This window comes from Rhinoderma darwinii, chromosome 2 (genome assembly GCF_050947455.1).
Source record: "Rhinoderma darwinii isolate aRhiDar2 chromosome 2, aRhiDar2.hap1, whole genome shotgun sequence".
Taxonomy (NCBI): domain Eukaryota; kingdom Metazoa; phylum Chordata; class Amphibia; order Anura; family Rhinodermatidae; genus Rhinoderma; species Rhinoderma darwinii.
In genome coordinates this window covers 434,915,026-434,929,952 of record NC_134688.1, presented here as the reverse complement: position 1 = coordinate 434,929,952, position 14,927 = coordinate 434,915,026, and the positions used below count along the sequence as shown (strand labels likewise).

The 14,927-nt window shown below is 44.6% G+C and overlaps 1 protein-coding gene across 1 annotated transcript; it reads right to left on the bottom strand.

Moving 5' to 3' along the window:
* Window positions 1-241: 241 nt before the first annotated feature.
* CPOX (coproporphyrinogen oxidase) lies at window positions 242-13,335 on the bottom strand. The gene is made up of 7 exons (XM_075854443.1): window positions 12,763-13,335; window positions 12,125-12,268; window positions 9,919-10,029; window positions 7,440-7,581; window positions 5,796-6,014; window positions 3,472-3,576; window positions 242-1,285 (listed from the first exon to the last, which is right to left on the bottom strand). The coding sequence occupies exons 1-7, from the start codon at window positions 13,172-13,174 to the stop codon at window positions 1,198-1,200; spliced, it is 1,221 nt and encodes a 406-aa protein (XP_075710558.1). The 5' UTR covers window positions 13,175-13,335; the 3' UTR covers window positions 242-1,197.
* Window positions 13,336-14,927: the final 1,592 nt, after the last annotated feature.

Genomic DNA, 14,927 nt, shown 5'->3' with positions numbered 1-14,927 from the left:
CTGTAGAATTACTGTCTGGCAGTCCTGTGGCCTTAAAGAGACCCTGCCCCTTTTTATTTATTTTTCAATTTTTAATTTTTATGTCCCGGGCACACACACGTAAATATACAGGAAGGTGTATGTGGCCAATAGAAACAAATGGATCAGTGTTTTTATCCGTAATTGCGGATACAAATTACGGTTGTGTGCATGAGGCCTTACAGAGGACTAATACTCATGTTTAGCCCCCTTTTTTTATAAATATATATATATATATATATATATAAAATTTTCGTTGCCTATTGCAAATGTGCACGGTTTCTGCCATTTTGAACACTATCGCAGGGCAGGCTGTGCAGAAGCATCACTTGTCATTCTTCTCTAGTGCTCGCCTACTCTGTACAGACAGGGAAATAACAAGGAGTAAATCTTTTCTTTAAATTTCTCTTCGGTTTAGGATCCACTCCTGGATGAAATAAAATATCAAAAACGTCACTGCGTCAACAACGACTATAGGCTTGTGGGAATATCTTTTAGATACTGTAAAGAACAGGTTTCTAAGACAAGTAAATTTCCTATGTATAGAGCCATAATGGAGCAGAACCCATATTAACTTTGTGGCATCACCTCAGCGTACACAGTACCATTTACTGCAATATACCCTGCTCCATCTGTAAACCGGAGATATCGATTTCTATGAAGACAAAGTGCATTGCTTTGTAAATTTATTATACAACGGCTTCCAGTAGTCCAGAGCCACGGACCAGAATAGGCTGCTCATCACAGAGAATAACACGTAATCATTTTAAATCTTCTGCATATAGTGCAATAGTCTCCAACCTGGGGAACTACAACTCCCAGCATGCTCTGACAGCTAAAAAGAGTTGTAGTTTCACAATAGTTTGAGAGCAGCAGGTCTGATGCTACCGATCTAGCATACAAAGTACTTCAATGATCATGTCTAAAATAAAAACACACACATAAGATACGACAAAAACATATAAAAGTGGTCATCAAAGTATAGCCAACGAGGAATTAACAGAGGTCCAGAGCAGGGAAACATGGAGGACGCCAGGATAAACTCAAGTCCAGCTCAAATGTGGAAGCACACTAAACAGGTAAGGCACATGTGGAACAGGGATTGATTTTGTCCCATGAGAGTCACTCCCCAATTCCTTCTTTCAATTAGGGAATTGTAAGAAAAAGTCCCTGAGATCACTAATGCACCCAGTCCTTGGGTTCGCGCAGAACATTGAGGATCTCAGCCTCCGGAGACTCTGGGGCAGGTACATGCATATACTCCCATCTGAGGAAAGAGCAACAAGACAAGTTACAAGCACTTTCTAACGACAACTTCATTCATTTTGCAACAAGTTAATAATCCTAAAGTTGTTTTGTGTCTTTAGGTATCTGATGCACCTTGCACTTTTGTCACAAATCACGGCAAAAACCGACGTGCAACGATCCCTAAAGGCAAAAATGTGTGCAGGAGCGGTGGCAGGATCCGTACAAAACTGGTCACATGAGCCAGGGAGGAGACGGAAGGTTCCACAGGAGGAAAAAAAAACAAGTTGTGTCTGGGGTCCAGATTTATTTTGGAGTCTATTTATTCTGGGGTTTGAATTTATTTTGGGGTGTGATGAACGGGTCATTAACTACATGTGATTCAAATACATAGCACTACATAGCAGTGTTTAGGGGCATGGCTCTAAAAATTGGCAGGCATATGTTAAAAAAAAAAAATAATCCCCCCAGATGTCTTCACTTTAGGGTATGTTCACACGCACTCTTTTCAGACGTAACTCGGGCGTTTTACATCTCGAATTACGTCTGAAAAAACTGGCTCCATTCCGCCTACAAACATCTGCCCAATGCTCTCACGATATTCTGTTCCCACGAGGTGTAATTTTACGCGTCGCTGTCAAAATACGGCGCGTAAAAAACACGCCCGCGTCAAAGAAGTGCATGTCACTTCTTGGGACGTTTTTGGAGCAGTTTTTCATTGACTTCATTGAAAAACAGCTCCAATAACGTCCATAAAATACGCAGCGAAAAACGCGAGTAGTTACAAAAAAGTCTGAAAATCAGGAGCGGTTTTCAGGCGTAAACAGCTCCGTCATTTCAGACGTATTTTGCTACTGCGTGTGAACATACCCTAAAAGTAGGAAAGTATGGTGTGAGTATGAGCTGTATGTGTGCGCTTACTGCGTTAGCCTGTACCGGACGGTTCATGAGTGTTATTGACTGAATGTCTATCCCTGACTAAATGTATGGCAGAAGCCCTGCACTCTCCACTCCTGCCAGTCTGGTTGTGTATCAGTGATTGGGGCACCAGTCAGCGCCAGAGCCTGTGGAGGTGAGTAAACCACTGGACAACAGACACTTTTCTCAAATGATAGGTGTCACACGAAGCAAAAGTTTTCTGCAGAGGGTAACCCCCCCGCCAAAAAAAACACACTTAGGCCCCATTTACACGACCATAAAAATTCTCTGTAATTGTGGACCGTAATACGGCCCGCAATTATGGACCCATTCAGTTCTATTGGCCGCGGACACCTTTCCGTATCGCTACGGTTAGGTGCCATAGAACTGTACCGCAAAAGATAGGACATGTTCTATTTTTTGCTTTTAAAAAATCCGTGCAGCCAGCCGTGCCCGCAATCGCGGCCAGTGATTACAGACAAGGCCGTGTGCATGAGGCCTTACCTGCAGGGTTGACCATGGATTTTTTTTCCCAAATTGGACCACAGATTTCACCGCTTGCATCTGAGGCCAAATCTGCACAAAATACTGCATAATATGTACTATACAAAATGTAAATTCTCTTCACTTATGTTAAACAAGGAAGACGCCAATGCACTATTCACCTCAAGCATCAGAAAGTCCGGTTATACCCGCGGTAAATATATTTTTAATGGCAGAGAAACTGACGGCTATTTATGCAAAAGTGAAGACAGGAAGTGTAGCCATATTGGTTGCGACTTTTGAATTAGCGTCACAGAAATAGAGAACATATTTTCAACAACCTATTAAAGTGACAATTTAGGCTAATGCACAGCGTAAAATACACAATATGGACCAGCCGGAGAACGCAGATTTCAAAACTAATACACTGTGCGTGAACTTAGCCTAAAAAAATAAGCCAATTCAAAAGGGGACAACCAATAATGTTCTTCCTTTTGCCACTGAAAAAAATTAGAAAAAAAACGCCAATATCGGAGTAGATACAACATCTTACTCTAATATGGCATTTTGTTTTCTCCCATTTAAACAAAGGTTACATGCACTTTTGGAACAAATTTTTCAATTGCTCAAATAAAACTTAACAAATATTCTTTATTAAAAATATCGTACCACTTTGTGTATACAGCTCCTATGCATACTTGTGTCCCCATGGTAACAGACTACAAACCCTGGGTAGTCAGTTTATGTAGGCACAGGTTACTTTCAAACCCTTTTCTTACTAACATGCAGACCGCTATAAATACATACCTAGCAGTCAGAGGCAGTGACATAAGAATACTCTCAATCCTAGAGCCAGGGGTGGCGAGACCAAATTTGGTTCCTCTGTCATAGATCAGATTGAATTCCACATACCTGGGATTCAGAAATCAAAATGGCAATTATTCATCTTTATTATACGTGAGAGACAATAAGGTGTCATGCCGTATGTCAGAATGATGTGACACTACAACTCTCTACAAGGGGTAATATTCAGGGTAACAGAGCAGGATAGAGGAGGGGGGGGGGGGATCAAATTACCCATGGCTGGCGAGTAGGCTTCATTTATTGCACTTCTCATATATATATTAGGGAACTGCTAATGACAAGCAGCTGCAAGGTGGAGCTTCCCTTTAATTGTCCAGATCTTACATGTAGCATAGAGCGAGACAGAATCTCCTTCTGCAGATGTAGAGAACTGAATTAAACATGAGCGCCACCCAGTGTTAACATCCAGCAAGTCATTGATTTCCCTTCTGTAATGTACTACCAGACACCAGATTTTTCATATCCCATAAAACATATGACAGGATGTACAACTTTACAAGTACAAGATGATGATGTAACAAGAGCACTCAACATTGCGTTAACCTACGCCAACATAGATCTCGTCAGGGGGCCCGGTGTTGGGTGCATGAACACCAACTGTTTGTATCTGTTAGGACATCTCATAGAAACTCTAACATTATGCTCTTCAATAGCAGAGCTTCATCATTTGAAAAATTACTCCAAAGACAAACACACCAAAAAAAAAACCAAAAAAAAACACACAAATATTTTTTCAGAAAACGCAAATATACCTTATTACAGCTATTAAAATGACAATGGTTAATTATGGTTTTTGGTTTAGTATTATTTCTTTATGTACATGCACAGCTATAGTAGATCATGTGCAACTTTTCCTACACGTGACAATACAACTCAAATGTGTCTGCCTATAGCCAACAATGTTTTTTTTGATAATGTAGGAGTAACATTAAGGGGACAAGGAATATTTAATGCCCATTTATACACATTCTATTTATTCTTAGGCTTTTATTTTATCATCTTTTCCCCTGGATTACCCTTTAGTCGGTTGGAGGGGTCACAGTGACAGTCTAATCTCCATAGATTCAGATCTGCCAGTCAAATTAAAATTGATATTTACATACTTGCAGCAAAATATGTATGTGCAGGGAGAACGTATAGGCCATAGTTGTCGGGAACAATAGAGTTAATAATACGTATGCAGCAGTCTGTGCTTAATTCCCCAGATACATCCTATACAATTCTATAGTTCACAACATACAAGAATGAATCAATGATCTTTTACTGCACACCTTATCTTCAGGTCACCTGTGCTATTGCAAGTTAAGGTACATGGCGGGCCGTGTAAATAAGCGCCGATCAATGAGACAGCTCGATGATCGCCGCTCGTTTGCTCCTATCACACCGAGGAATGATTGGACATGTATAGGAACGAGCTCTCATTCCTATACATTTTCATCATGTCGGCAGCGCATCGGAGGAGACGTGCGGCCAACAACGATTATTTTTAATTCTGCAGAAGAGAGCATATTGCTCGTTTATCGGCTGATCTTTGCCACGTTTACACAAGGCAGTGACCGGGCAGGAGCGTTGTTCATATGAACGCTTGTTTGCCCGACCATTGGCTCGTGTAATAGGGCCTATACAGTTGTATCTGAAGTATTAGGCCAGGATCACACAGAGTATTGATGTCGTTTTTGTGTCAGTTTTTTGAGCCAAAGCCAGAAGTGGATCCAAAAGGAAAGAAAGGTTTAAGATAAAGACTGATGCATCTCCTTTCTTTTTAGTATCCACTTCCGTGTTTGGCTCAAAAACCTGAGCCAAAAACTGCATCAAAACAGTGCGTGTGATCCTGGCCTAGCAAACCACAGCGCCATATAATACAGACATACTGCAAGGTTAAGTAGTTTTACATTAAATGTGGTATACATGTCGTTGGTCGAATATTTTCCTTTAGGCTGGATTCACACACCGCATTTTGCACCGTTTTTAGTGCCGTTTCTTGTGTGAAGTCAGATGTTACATTAAAGTCTATAGTGAAATGTAAAATGCACTACACACAACTGCGATTGTGGCATTTTTCCCTAAGGCTTCTCTATAGGACATCAAAAACGCCAGAAAAAATAAATAAAATGTACAAAATGGCACCAAATGAAAGATGCCACCATTACAGCGCTTAGCGTTTTTAGAAGGTTTTTTTTTTTTATGCAGTTTAAATTGGCAGAAAAATGGTGTGTGAGGGAGGGCCTACAATGGATTTAATGCGACGTCAGTATTATAAACCTCACCGTCCTCTTCTCAGCTGCTGCCACATTTTTTCCTCTGGGCTGAAGTGGTCTTTCTTGTGTTTGTTCACAATGGGCAAATAACAGGGCACAACAGCCTTGGCACAGCTCTTCACAAACTGGAAAAGTTCATCTCTTGATGGAGAGTCCAGATCATCAAAGAAAATGCCACCGACTCCTCTGCGTTCACCGCGATGCATGATGAAGAAGTAGTCATCACACCTGCAAAGACATCAGCATTCAATAATGAAGTCTGCGGTATCTGTGGAGATGTTGTGAGACTGCAGGATAAATGATAAACTCGCTGCGAGATGTCTTAGGCTGTGTTCACGTCAGCGTTGCCTTTACGTTGAGGGTTCCCGCCGGGTTAACCCCTCAATGTAAAGACAAACCTAAGCTTCCGTTTCCATCACCATTGATCTCAATGGTGATGGAAACGTTGCTAAAGGTTTCCGTTTGTCAACATTGTGACAGGGTTCCGTTGTTTGACCGTATCACAGTTGTCAACTGCGCTATTGATTCAAACGGAAGTTTAGGTTTCAGTTTGTCTTTCCGTCGAGGGGTTAACATGACAATCCTCCGACTGAACCCCTCAACGTAAAAGGCAACGCTGATGTGAACAGGCCCTTATTGATATATAAAAGATAGAAAAAGGCATTTGTTCAGGGCTTTACAAAAAACATTCAAAACCACTTTAGTCAGTCTCTCAAGTCTGAAATGGCTGATAACAGGGAACAGATGGCATTCAGCTGCACAATAAATGAACAATATGCTTTAAGTGAAGTGTCACTTTAGTAGGATTATATTATTACTATTAAGAGACTTGCACAACAATAAACAATACTTCTTAAAGGGGTTGTCTAGGCAGGGGGTGGTTACTCATACTATCCACAGGATAGGTCATCAATATTTGATTATTGAGAGCCCATAACCAGACCCCGCACCAATCAGTTGTTCCGGCTGGCGGAAGCAGAAGGCTCGTGTCAGTGAATAGCGGCCGTGCTGGGTTACTGCAGCAGGGCCGGTATACAGTGGTCGGGGCCATCTGCTTCCGGCACCAACCACTGCATGGCTTCCAGCGCCCGGAGGCAACCAGAACAGTTGATTGGTGTGGGGTCCGGGTGTCGACCCCACCGATCACATACTGATGACCTATCCTACAACAGCTCCCGACCCTTTTAAGTTATGCATTTCTGTTTTGATACGTCAAGACAAATGTCCCTCAAATGCCAGAAGGAAGGACCCGTGCTATATAGCTGAAGATTTCTACATCAGGGTGTTCCATGATAGCAGAAGTCAGCGTGCGGTGTTAGCTTACCACCAACCACCCCGCCCTTATTATCAGAGAGGCCCAGGGTGCCCGTTACAGTCATCTCCCTGTTGATAGCTTTTGCTTACAAAGTGGTTATCATAAAAAGGGGGAAAAAATATTCATACACTGTGTGAGCAAGAGCGGACACGTTTCAGAATACCAAGGGTGACCACATTGCATCCTCACAGAGCAGTACAGTTACATCTTATTCTACGGAGGAGTGAGCCTCTTCAAACAGATACCCCGCGGAAAATAATGCGGTCGCAAACCACCACCCGCTGTGTTGAGAAACATGAAATGCTGACTATTTCTATTAAAGAGCACAGATCACATACCACTTCTTGAACTGGGGGTAGAAACCTGGACTATGCTTATCACATGCCTCCTTCAGAGTCTGATGGAAATGTACCACATCCTCCTGGTTCAGATAAGCCGGAGTCAAGTCGGTCCCACCTCCGAACCACCATTGTTTGTTACCTTGGGCAAGAGATCAGACATGGTCACGAGTGTCTATAAGCAAATGCCAGTCACCAACCTCACATTTTTAATAAAATCAATCTAGGCCAACAGGATAAAAGACTCCACTATTCTACTGCTCTGTAGTACGTCGAATCCTAATGTCTGGCGAGTTACTCCACCTGGAGCAGCGACTCAATATCCTCAAATCATGACTGGTCGAAGACTGAACTTGAGAAACATTTCTCTAGATGACAGGCCCATATTTTATACCTTGTAACAAACCCCAAAAATATACACAATCCAGGTGCATGGGCCTTCAGGGTATGTGCACACAGCATTTTTTGTCAAGCATAAAAAATAAAAATCTGCCTCAAAGTTTCCGTCTGGATTTTTTAGGCAGATTTTGAAATGCGCACGTTTTTTGACCCCTTTCTTCTCAGGCAGTTTTTTTACTAAGCAAATGGAAAAAATAGTGGGCTGTTTTTTGGTAAAATGGTTCAGAAATGGAAACCACTCCAAGATAGGGCATGACATCTGGGGGGGGGGGTTGGGGACAAAAACAAAGAAAGAAAGAACCAAAAAAAACAAAACAAAAAAAAAACACTATTCCCTTGCCCTAGTTTGGATAAAATTTGACAAACTGTCTTTTACGCATCTATGTATCGGCTTGACACGCGTTTTTCCCCAGTAGGTTTACTCCTCACCGAATTCAATGGCCCACATTTATTAATAATGTAGTTGGGGTAGTTGGCGAGGGTTGTGCCTTATTTAATAAAAGGTGCACGTCTCTTAATAAATCCAGTATATTTGGACTGGTCTGGTTTTAATTTCTCTTTACTCCTGCCGTGACCAGCCGTACATTTGTGCCGTTTTTCAAGTTTGCCTTTGATAAAGAAGTCTAAAAGTACATCTACAGCTTGACCACGTGCACTTCTCACGGATATTCTTTTTTGAAGTGAAAAGACAAATGTCCTAATTTTGTGCCAAATTTGCATGTGACTATTTAGTCTGTGCAATTTCCATCAAAATCGAGAATGAACTGAATTAAAAAAAATAAAAAAATAATAATTGGACTACTGGATGTTGTCTATTAACATTGAATAGGTCTAACAACCAAATATTTTGGTGTTTTTTGAGGGGGGGGGGGGGGGATTACAAGCACAGTGTGAAACCGCATTTAACCCCTTAAAGGCCAGCTACATTTTTTAGTTTATCTCTCTTCCTTTCAGCATCGATAATTTTTTTTTCTTCATTGACGTGGCTGTATGAGGCCTTGTTTTACGCAAGAGAAATTGTATTATTTTTGTTTTGCAGTTTTGTGTAGAAAAAATTATATATTTTTACGGCGTGAATATAGGAAAAAGCGACTCTTGGCATAGTTTTTCTTGTTTATTTTTTAACCCCTTTCATGTTTACACTAAATAACCTGTTAGATTCATTCTTCAGGTTATTACGGTCATTTAGGTACCTAATATGTGTAGGTTTTTTGTTTATACTCAATGTAGGGGCAATAAAATATATTTTATGCAAAATCATGACTTTTCTGGGATTTTTTATTTTATTTGTATTTTTTTATTTTTATTTTTGAAATCCCATTAAGGTATAACTTTATTTCTATGTATGCTAATACATCATACTGTGTCACTATGACACTGGCTGCTGATCGGGCAGCACATAGTGTGCCCTAACAGCAGGCTTGCTGAACAGACAGCCCTGGGGTCCTTTGTAGGTCCCCAGGGCTGACTACAGAGGGATTCCCTGCTCTTTGATCAGGTCACCGGATTTCTAGTGACGCGATCAAAGAGGGGATTTCCCTTTGATCATGCCGCGGTCACGGACCGTGGCGATCAAAGGGTTAAACAGCTGGGGTCCGAATGTTTTCTGACCCCCAGCGGTGTTCAGCAGAAAGCTCTAAGATCAGGAGCGGTTTGTTACAGCTCCTGCTTCGAGGATGAGCGCTCATCAGCCTCTTCTACAGCGATGCCAAAAGACGCCACTGTAGACGAAGCACCTGCACTGCCTGCCGTCAAAAGACGGTGGGCGGCCGTTAAGGGGATAAACATCTGTCCACAAAGCGTCACGCATGCCATACACATAAGATGGTCGACCGAACCCGCCGATTTCATCCGACCACCTAGTGTGTATGGCGGTGTCCCAGGGAAAGGTCAGGCATGCTGAATTTCAACATGCTCAATCCTAGTGTTCGTTATTAGATAAGCCGCTACCAGAGGAGGCCGAGCGTGCAGGTGTTTGGTGAAGTCTGGAGGATTAGCGCCTACCTAAAATGCATAACGGGAAATGCTCCCGTCTTGGGCTATAAAAATAACAAACCACAATATTTTTCTTTATTCTTACCATCAGCCTCCTCAATTTCAAAGTATCTGTAGTTAAAGTGAATTGTGGGGACATGCGGATTCTTAGGATGGATGACAGAACTTACTCCCATGGCACAGAAGGGCAGTTTTCCTGAAAAAAAAAAAAAAATTTACTTGCAGCAGAGCCAAAGTCATTACAAGTCCTGCTGTATATTCTGGGATACATATAAGCATCCCCCAGGTTCTACAATCAGCTAAAACTAGGACAATGCATGCTCATACTTCTATGGAATACATAGTGGTGCCCAGTGCAGACTAAGGTCGGATTCAGCCTAAATATAGAACATGTCTTGAGTTTTTTTCAGCGGACTGACGCTGAGCAAAACTCACGGACTGTCTGCACTGCCCCATAGACTTGTATAGGTCCGTGCGAGCCGCGTGAAAACCACGCGGGCTGCACGGACGGAAATCACGTTCGTCTGAATCCGGCCTAAAGCAGAGAACTTCCCACATCAACCAATCAGATCTCTTCGTTAGTTTTCTAAATGAAGCTGGAATATGATTGGTAGCTACACTTTTGGTCAGCATTAGTTTTTATACATGACACCCAAACAGCACATACATTAATAGCGTCGCAGGGAAGGCCAGAAAAAAAAAAATGTGTTAAGGCTGGAAAAATGGGGCCCAACTCCACCAAACGTAAAGAACATGGCTTTTGAAGACCACCCTTTTGTAAATAAAAAGGTGGCCAGATGATCAACGGACACGTCAGGCTTCTCTACCCGCCCCCCCCCCCCCAGACCAGCTGTTATCCCCAGCGACCTATTCAATGTCTGCCCATGTAATACACGGTCTAGCCGGGCCAATTCTGCTCCCTGGCTCGCAGTGGGAGGTCTTCAGCCCGGGACCCTCCTCTATGACATGCATATGCTCTAACAGGCACCATTATGTCCTACTATAAGGGATTTTGCTAATAAGGCCACTCTGAAGGTGGAATTAAGGTATTATAGCCCAAACAATTCTGCCCAAATGAGTCCTCATCAGGGGTTTCACTTTAATTACGCTACAGAAACCCCCTTAAAGGGGTTCTCTGGGCATTTTATATTGATGGCCTATACTTCGTATAAGTCATCAATACCAGATCGGTCGGGGTCCGACTCCCGGCACCCCCACCAATCAGGTGATAGATGGGGCCCCTGCGTTTGTGGTCGCACTCTTTTTCTAGTTTACAGGCACAGCGCCGTACACATCCACAGCAGCTATGCCTGGCAGTTCAAGCAACGAACGCCGCAGCCCCATCAGTCAGATGATTGGCGGGGGTGCTGGGAGTCGGACCCCCACTGATCTAATCCTAAAGACAGGCCATCAATATAAAATGCCCGGAGAACCCCTTTAACATCTCTGCATTTTATATTTATTATTGATGATGAATTATTATCTTCAGACCTGAACGCCATACTTTTCACGCTGTATCGCATGCCGGCACAACAACTTTAACATGTTACAGAGTTCTAGATGATTCATTTCTAACAGGATGAAGAAAGAAAAAAAAAAGTATAAAACATGTCCATATATTTCAGACCACTCACTTCATCCACTAGTGGCCCACGTGTGCTCAACCTCCACTCTGATCGGTGGACTGTACAGTGCGGGTGTCATCATTACTATTCGTTTCCCACTACACACATTTATGTCCCCGTCTACAGATGAGAAATGTCACAAATACACTGTGACCTATTACTGGGCCGCTCCTGTATCTCCCATAGACTATAATGGAGGGTGATTGCAGATGTGCCCTGTTTCATTCCTGCATCTCTGCAGATAGAAATTCTTAAATAAAGAAATCCGTCAGATATCCTCTGAACAATAATCTTGTGCAGCCACTGAACAACCCTTCATGGACTCGTGATTGGGGACGGGACGGACCCTAGGAGTGGGGGAAGCATTGTTGATGAGATCCCACCACCAGACCTCTGATAGAGAGCAGATGTAGAACAGATTTCCACTACGCCCGCGCTCACGCCGTTCCAATACCTCACCATGGGCCAGCAGGAAGGTGCACGGTGTGGATGTGTATATATGCGGAGGACGTCCGCTCTCCCTAGAGGTCTGTGATCGCCTGGAGGGTCCAGCAAATCTACTGGACACATAAAATACACAAAGCAATAGACAAAGTAAATGTTCTCTGAGGGTAGAGATGTCCGGAAATTATACTGCAGAAATAAAACGAAACATCTTCTATTTACCATCTTTAATTTTAATGTCCTTCCCACGGCTTTTCATCTGCTGAATGGACTCTGCGGACAGGTAGCCGTGGACCACCGACACGCTGACTCCGGCTTTCTCAAAGACATTGCCATCCTGGAGGACGCAGCTGACTCCTCCACCACCTGCAAAGAAAACCGATGGGCATATTCAGAAAAGGCGAGAACGGTGAGGCAGAGCCGCACCATGAAACCCAGCAAGACCATCAACACCCCCGCGAGCCCAACGGACACCTCATAAGAAGATCTCACCAGGTGCAGTCTAGTCCTATAGAGAACTACAGATGCCAGAGCGGCGGAGACGAAGGCGACCACAGCTGCACGGATAACATAACTGGTAGCACCGGGTGCGGGACGACACCGCAGGATTTCTCTACTACTGGCCACCATCTCTACCTTCATATTTAGGATCAAAACCTGGATCAATTGGACTTCAATTCAAAGGTATTACTAAGACTGTCTGCAAACTTTTTCTCCATAAAGGAACAATTGTAGACACTGCAACATGAATACAGTGACATTTACTATCAGAACATTGACAACTGTGCGACCTGCCCGGCTGGGACCCCCATGTGATGCCCGCCTGGGACCCCCATGTGCGGCAATTGTCCAGCACTCACCCTCCGTTCTCTGCCAGCGGTCCACAGTGAAGCTTGCTCCCCCGTCCGCCTTCTCCAGCGCCCGGCACACCTCCGCCTGCGTCTCCATGATAAGTAACTCCATGCGCGTCTTCATGTCGTTCCCGTTCCGCCGCATCTTCTCCAGCTCCGTGACCGGCGGGGCCATGAATTCCGCGATCCGCTTGTCTATATCCTCCCCGTGGTCCAGTGAGGCCATCTCCGCCCGCTGCAGGTGATGGTATCCCGCCACCAGCCCGGCTGCCACCGCGGCTCCCGCAGCCACCAGCAGAGAGGGGCGCCCGGAGGAACGGAGAGCGGAGCCATGCACAGACCGGGCACTCTGGTACATGGGGGACAGCGGGAGCTTCCACCGCACAGCCCGGCCGACCCTCAATACAAGCTGAAGAGACATGACTGTCCGCTCTAGTACAAGGGGCAGCCCGGTGACAGCGCAATATGAACAGTGACAGTCCGCACGTCTCCTATAGGGGGGCGGCCTCAGAGGCAAGGGCTGCTGGGAAGTGTAGTCCTAGCGAAACCTACAACAACAGCCGTAATCTTAAACCACGTGGGCTACGGCTGCAGAGATGTTGCCGGGAATTGTAGTCTTGTTGCACTCACGGCTGTGCGTAAGGAATGCTGGGAAGTGTAGTGTCGAGGTCCTCAGGAGGGCGCTGTCAGGTGCTGCACTGACAAACAAGGCTGTAGAGAAGGCTGCTGGGAATTGTAGTCTCATCGCCTTCATATGGGTTGTGTTGAGGGGTGACAACAAATGTGGCAGCCACAGGGGTAGTCACTAAGTTTTATAAAATCCAACCTGTACATTATAGAGGTGTGTCCCCTGGTCAGGACCCTTTCTATTAGCCAGAGGGGTGAGCCACTGCCTGGTGGACTCGGTGTAGCAATGAATTTCATGGTCGCCCAGTCATTTGTAACACCACATTTCCCTTGCAGGATTGTGTATCTGCGCAGTTTTCCACAGCTATTACATCTGATCGCCAGATTACAGTGGTCAGGTGATCGCCAGCAAGTCTGCGTTTAGAAAAAAAAACGACAACTCATTGGCCACTCACATATCAGTTACGGGAAACGAGCGGCATGAGTCCCATCAGTCAAACCGCCATAGAGCAATCATTTATGGCATATACAATGCGCTTATGGGGACAGAGCTCTTTACATTATCTCCATGTTTAGTTACATCTCATGCTGACCATACATGATTCTACAGGCCGTACGTGATACTACAGGCCGTACGTGATACTACAGGCCGTACGTGATACTACAGGCCGTACGTGATACTACAGGCCGTACGTGATACTACAGGCCGTACGTGATACTACAGGCCTTATGTGATACTACAGGCCATACGTGATACTACAGGCCAGTATGACAAGCAACTGAGATTCGGGCCATGTCTGGGTGGATGAGGAGGGCTCCTGCGGGCCGGAACTTTCCCAGATTGTTTCTAAAGGCCCTACTACGCTCGTTCCTGATGATTGTCCTGGGTGAACATGGCAACGATCAGCCGATAAATGAGCAAGCGCATGTTCATCGGCTGATCTGCTCTTTTATGCAGCATTAAAAATCATCGTTGTCGGCACCACATCTCCCTGTGTAATCAAGGAGACGCGCTGCCGACATGATGAAAATGTATGGGGAAGAATGATCGTAGTAACGGGCGCAAGTCTCCTGGGGGTTGAACGAAGCGTCTATGAAAGGCGCTGATTGGCTGGGCAGGATGACTTTCCCTGTCAGTCAGCGCCTTTCATCGATGGAAGCGTCACTGGTACAAAAGGTACCAGTTGCTTCACTCGTGGAAAGGCGCTGAATGGCCCGGCACGGAACATACCCGGCCATTCATTGCTTCTAATTGTACCTGTGTCCTATAGACACAGGTACAATTATAGTGCAGGAGGAGGGGGCGCTGGCGCCCCCCTCTAAGTTGCGCCCGGGGCACATGCCCCGCCTGCCCCCCTAGCTACGCCCCTGCTTCAACCAGTGACTAGGGAGCCACATGTGTCTCTAGGGCCCCTGTATGTGGCTCTCCAGCAATTGGCTGAGGCAAATATTATTGCACATTACTTAAACCAGGGAGGTCATAACATTACTGGATGTTGGCAATATGGTCAAAAGCCTATAACTCGCAGTAAGGATGTGTTCACATT

Excerpts from the sequence above, each read along its gene's own strand:
- CPOX (XM_075854443.1), bottom strand. The coding sequence starts at position 13,174 with ATGTCTCTTCAGCTTGTATTGAGGGTCGGCCGGGCTGTGCGGTGGAAG. Across the intron at positions 6,015-7,439 it reads TACCCCCAGTTCAAGAAGTG|GTGTGATGACTACTTCTTCA; the intron begins GTATGTGATCTG and ends ATGTCTTTGCAG. Across the intron at positions 3,577-5,795 it reads CAGCAGCTGAGAAGAGGACG|GTATGTGGAATTCAATCTGA; the intron begins GTGAGGTTTATA and ends TCTGAATCCCAG.